The sequence below is a fragment of the Nesoenas mayeri genome, assembly GCF_963082525.1.
Source record: "Nesoenas mayeri genome assembly, chromosome: 3".
NCBI lineage: Eukaryota > Metazoa > Chordata > Aves > Columbiformes > Columbidae > Nesoenas > Nesoenas mayeri.
Window position 1 is genome coordinate 82,700,836 of NC_137544.1, and position 6,000 is coordinate 82,706,835.

Sequence of the window (6,000 nt, forward strand, 5' to 3'; positions counted from 1 at the left end):
CTTTCTTTTTAAAGATGTTAGCCAAGGCTTTTGAGAGACTCAGTCTTGTCCACTACTGAGAAGTTAATTTTGGTAGGAGGGCGTTCTACACATGAAATAGCTGTAAGGTTTCCCAAACCTGCCTCACAGCATCCAGAGGCAGCAGGGTCCCCCGTGGGGGTGCGTGCCCATGCCTGCCCACGGACCAGCCAGCAGTGTTCGGGTCCTGGTGTGCTGGCACAAGTGCATTGCCTTCCCAGTTCCTGTACTTTTGCCTTCTCTGGCTTCATGGCACATCGCTGGTTCCACACTGATGTTCACCCTTCCACAAAATGATACCTTGCTGCTCCGGGCTCTTTTCTCCTCCTCCACACAAGCACACACACATAAAACCTACACAATTTCCCCAGGCTAGTGCAGGCTTGTCAAGACCCACTTTATCTTTTCGGGCACTGTGTCCATAGCTCGCTTATCCACAGGCACATGAGATTTGGATCACAAAAACCACATTTGATATTTAGATAGCAAAAGAGCGAGACAGGTCTGGACAAAACAATCAAGGAGTTAGAGCTTCCCTGTCTTCAATGTCTTTTCTTCAGTATTCTTGGGGGTTGGTGAGAATCTACCGGGATATGGAAGGTCTCCGTTGCTTCACAGGGCTTCCTTTCCACCTCTGAAATCAGGCCCGTGTGTGCACGTACACACATGCCCAGTTCTCCTGTCTCTCTGAAACTGCTACTGACAGACCTTTACTTCTATAGCTACTGGCCTCCTTTGCTCATTGTCAGATCATTAGACTGACAAAGTCCCACTGTGTGATCTGTTGCCCGCCTGCCAGCATAAATGCACAAAACTTTGTTTTCTTGGTTTGGCCATCTTCTGTTCAGTGCATTGGCTACGTGGAATGATTCAGTTATTTTTGATTCCTACTAACCCACTCAGCCAGCCCAGGCATGCAGAAGCCATTCATCTGGCTCCTTAGCATGAGGAAAATTAAACAAGCATATAGTAAAAGACATAAGAGGTAAAGATATGGACAGTTCCAAAAAGTCATGCTGGACTTAAAAGTTTGATAGGCAAACTTAGTAAATTCTCATAGGAAAAAAGTTTTCCCTTTCCTTTAGTACTCACATTGTATTCTTTCAGAATAGTACAGCTGCTTGGCAAATGGTGACTTAACTTTTCTGATTCAATGGTTTCAGCTACCGGCCCATTCCAGAAGATGTTCTTCTACATGCATTTGAGGTCTGTAACTAAATATTCAAGTACCTAATTGTTGGAAAGAACTGCTGATTCTTGATTCAATATGGTTAAACCCGCTAGGTTTTATTATTTTTTTTTCTTTAAAGGCTTTGGATGAGAATAAATGTGGATATATTACTAAAGAGGAACTGGTCAAATATATGACTGGAGAAGGTAATATGACTTTTGTAATGTCAGTATTTAAGTAAATAAACATTACATGTGCATTTGACATCTTGAGGTCCTCATTCTGCATGCCAAAACTTGTGGGAGTACATTGTCTTCAAACAGTATTGTTACAGAGAGGAGTGGATGCGGAGTAGAACATTTCACTGGTGAATAATGCCTGCTTGCAGACATTATAAAATAGAGATTATTATTATTATTATTAAGATTAATAATTCATCCTTGTGTGGATATTTTATGATTCTGTGCACATCTCTGTGCCTCCCAAGAATGTGCCTCGTTTTCTGTGCTCCTGTAATATTGTAGATTAGAATTCCATGTTTCAGGTAGTTTCAGTGCTTATTCATTCCTGCATTATCTTGATCTTAATTCTAGTGCCGTATGCAAACAAAGAGATTCAGAGACCAGATTTAAGTTGTATATCATGTAATCCTCAATATCCTTTGAAGAGCCTGCTTTTCTTGTGTGGCTGACTCACGCCTGCCTGCCACAAGTCCAAAACAATGTGCAGGCTTTGTGCAAGACCTATCCTGAGATGGGGACCTTGTTCTCAATGAGGATGCAGTAGGCCATCAGCAGCTTTGAAGCTCCTGAAAGAGAAAAACCAGAAGCCTTTCATGATGTAAATACGAGTGAAAGGATAGCCAAGGGAAAGATAATAATTCTAATGTACACATTAGAAGAATTCACTCTGACAAAAATTGTTGTTTCAAAATGTCTGTGGCAGAGGAACAGGCTGTTTTGGAGTCAGTGAACTGTAAGGAGAGCAGAAGATCCAGCCCCTCTTTCTTCTTTCCCTTAGGCCAGCTTGCTTACTGTGTGGAACTCACATTGGCAGAAGTGAAGGAATTGGATCCTTAGTATTGCCCCTTTTCTACTCTGTGTGAGGACTGAAAGAAGATCCTTGCATGGGAAAAACAGGGCAGTTTGCCAGCCTTGAAAAGAATATTTATCAAGACAAAGTGTAATTCTCTGCTGTCTTTTAGGTGAGCCTTTTACTGAGGAAGAAATGGAGGACATGCTCTCCACAGCTCTAGATCCAGAAACAAATACTCTTCACTACAGAGACTACATTTTAAAGCTTATTGTAGAGTAAGATCTTCCCCTGTTGTGTTTGAGATGCCGTTTGGTAACAGCAGTGTAGCTTGACAGTTAGCTGAAGTATGTATTTTAAAGTGTAACAAAGCTCGGCTTGGGGCCTTGTGCTTATAATTAAAATAAAATCTGTGTAGCTGTACTTCCTTGGGTTCTGTATACATGTTGAAATATATTCACACCTGGAAAAAGAACTCTTGACAGAAATACTGTGTAAGGTCTGTAAAAGAAATCATGGATTTGGGGTTGAAAAATAACAGGAAAAATAATGTTAATGGAGTCAAGAAATGACTTTACAATTGCTTCTGAAAAACGGAAAATGAGACCTGTGAAAGTGGGTAATAAGTAGGTGAGTACCTTAAGATGACTAAAATTGTGAAGGCATGCTAATAAGATAAAGCTTTTATATTTAAATGTAATCCCTGTTTGTGTTTAACTAATAAGGTGCCAGGTAAGTTACTACCTTTGAAATAATATTATTGATCAAATAAACTTTCTAAAACTTCTAATTTTTGTCAAATACTTGTGATTTGTGTACCTCATGCTATTAAACTGGACCAGTTAGTTACTCATCCATTAGCACATGGTGTTTTGCTTCCATTTTAAACATGCGGGTAACACTCAAACCATTGCTACAGTCAAATTTACAAACAGAGTAATCACTGAGAACATTGCTGTTTCTATAGGCAATAAACAGTTCCCCTTTCATAACTAGTTTGAAATTAAGGAGATAAAACTGTTCAAAACTTAGGATCATAGGACTGGAATTTGATTTTCATAGTGGTGAAGCACCGTTTTTTGAAAGATGATAGTGTAGAATATGTCTCAGCTCCCTTGCTAGAAGACCACCACAGGCCTCACTGCTCTTCTCATTTCTAGCTTAATAATTTCCTTGACTGTTACTGTACTGCTCTCCTTTAACTGGAGTTCAGGCCCTTTTCGCTTCAAGTTCTTGCCTTGAACATCATCTTCCAAGAAGTGACCAGCGGTTGCCCACAGCTGAGGAGCTCTCGACTTGCAGGAGGAGATTCTGCAGTCTGGTCCCCAAGGGCACCATCTTGCACTTTGTACTCCACAGCTTGGACCTGATTTCTGTCTTTCTACTCTCTATCAAGTTTGGTTTCCTTCTGTACAGTCTCCTATCACTCCTCTGCCTTAACTGCATATCCCAGCTCTGTGTCATCAGCAGGCTTCATCAGCTGATGAAATTCAGGGAAGCCTGACCCACAGAGGCACTGGATGCCTTACCTACCCCCTGTCATGCCCTTCTAGTGGCAGAGCGGAAAGCAGAGCCCAGGGCTCCTCCTGCTAGGTCTTTTGCACCACCCATTTGTTTCACTTGAGCTGGAAGCTCAGCGGGGCTCTTCTCATACACAGCTGTGCTTCACAAACAAGAGACTAGCACCATCTAAATGTGGTGATGGAAGCAGTTTGAAGGAGACCGTTTTTAAATTCTCTTTCTGCTTTGCTCACCTACGTTGTTTTTCACTGGTATTTTCTTGAACAGTAAGGCAACAAAGAGTTAATGCAGATAAATAACATTTGCCTGGTTCTAAGCTGAGTTTCCATCTGGAAACCACTGTTGCACTGGTCCTAAGGCTGCAAAGCACTCTTGTTAACACATTTACTGTGGATTTAATTTCATCAGTAAGAATGAAAAACAAAGGTAATCATTAGTGTTATAATGTGCAAAGATCCAGATTTTTTGAGATTAAAGCAAGAGCAACAAAGGTTCATTAAGAAAATATATTTTTATTAGCCTTCTTTAGTGTCTCTTTGAAAGCCGAAATTATTTTCCCTAGATGAATCCTTGTTCCGTTTGATGTACAGTGTGTTGTACTGGATCTCCAACACAGCTGGTGTGAATACAAGCTTCATTCATATTCTGTGGTCTGGGAGCCACTGTCAGCCTCATATTGGGTGTCAGCAGGAAGATGCTTATTTCAGGAAATAATTTCATAGCTCGCAGTGCTCCAGAGAGCACAATTTGTTTCTGGTGGTGCTACCCCAGGGGCCACCTCAGCTACTTCTGTATCAAATCAGGATGCCCATGTACCACACAGTTACAATTCATAGTGCAGATAGGATCTTAACATCTATCCTTTGATGAGATATGTAATTTTTTATCCTACAGTTCTCAAATGCAAGGGAAGAGGGTATTTTGGCAAGCAAAAAGTGGGATTGTGTCTGAATTTATCATACAGCAACTGCTCCAGTCCCTTTTTCTTATACCTGTCCCCAGGAAAGGTACGTGCAGATAGGAAAGGTACGTGCAGATAGGCCAGAGAAGAGCAAGTTGCAGACTTCACTTTGGATATAAGCAACCAAATTCCATTGCCTAGAGAGTTTCCAAATTGGGGGTGAAGGACATGTCAAGAACCAACCTCGGATTCTGTAGGATCCTATAAGCGGAGTGCTCCCTGCCAGCCAGGACCACGTAGCAGTGATCGGAGTGGCTTGTGAAGGAGCTGCCCCATGGGCCGCCCCAGGAGTGGCTGAGCAGTGTCACACATGGCTGTTCCCTTGGCCTTCGCTTTCCTGATTTGCCAGCCCATTCCATGCCCACCCATCTCTCTGTGCTGGTGGTGGGCTGCGTAAGGGGACTCTTCTTAGCTCCCTGGGATGGGCTCTCTGAGTGCCCTGCATCTCTGTGCTGCCTGGGGATGAGCAGGGTCCCACACCCTATGGGGAGGAGGGGAGACTTAGGGAACCATTTTGCTACAACTAAAAAACCCCTCTTTGTTTCTAAACTTGAGGGGAAAAATGCATTACTTCTTCCTCATCTTTGAGGTGGACAAATTGAACTGCTGATTGGTTTTGAGCTGTCTCTTGCTACGTGTCTCTCCTTGCTGGCTGTTTTGCTTCTTCCCTCAAGATCGGGAACCAGGATAAGAGAGTGGATCACACTGGGAAGCCTCTAGGGAGGAACCAGCCTAGCACCTGGACTAAATCCACACAAAGAAACAGAGCCAAGGCTTTGAAGAAACTGGGGAAGTCAGAGCGTTTTTGACCTAGTTGAAGGAGGGAGAGGGAAGGGAACTCATTACCCAGATGTACCAAAGAAAACAAAGAGAAAAAGAAGAACAAATCAAAGAAGCGAACCCTAGAAACAATCTACAAATACAACTGAATCAGCAGGCTGTTTACATCACTGCTGCAAGTTGTAGGCTGGACAAGACTTTACTTGTTTAAAACTTTAAGTAGGTTCAGTTGTGTCAGGGCATATCTGGTATATAGTGGACACCTTCTTGGTCTTATTGATACTGTGGAGAAATTCTGCCAGCTGCTGAACTGGGGTTTGAGCGTCTCATTGCGCGTATTCCAGGTAATACCTTTTTATGCTTCCCTCATCAGCTTTGGAGTTGCTTCTCCAAAACACTTCTTGTCTGCTAGTGACAGTCCTGTATATTTTCATGACTGAAGGCTTCAACATTTTCCTATTGCAATGCATACCAAGGTGGTATTTGCAGTTCTCTTAGACTCTCCAATGACTGTGGG

At 42.5% G+C, this 6,000-nt stretch overlaps 1 protein-coding gene across 2 annotated transcripts in view; it reads left to right on the plus strand.

Moving 5' to 3' along the window:
• The window catches only part of DRC8 (dynein regulatory complex subunit 8), a 30,338-nt gene extending 27,611 nt beyond the window's left edge, over positions 1-2,727 (plus strand). For both annotated transcript variants that reach the window (XM_080342345.1, XM_080342344.1), the window contains 3 exons: positions 1,182-1,224; positions 1,329-1,395; positions 2,394-2,727. In XM_080342345.1, the coding sequence (XP_080198471.1) occupies positions 1,182-1,224; positions 1,329-1,395; positions 2,394-2,503 (220 nt within the window). In that variant the 3' untranslated portion in view covers positions 2,504-2,727. The remainder of the gene's footprint in view (positions 1-1,181; positions 1,225-1,328; positions 1,396-2,393) is intronic.
• The last annotated feature ends 3,273 nt before the right edge of the window (positions 2,728-6,000 follow it).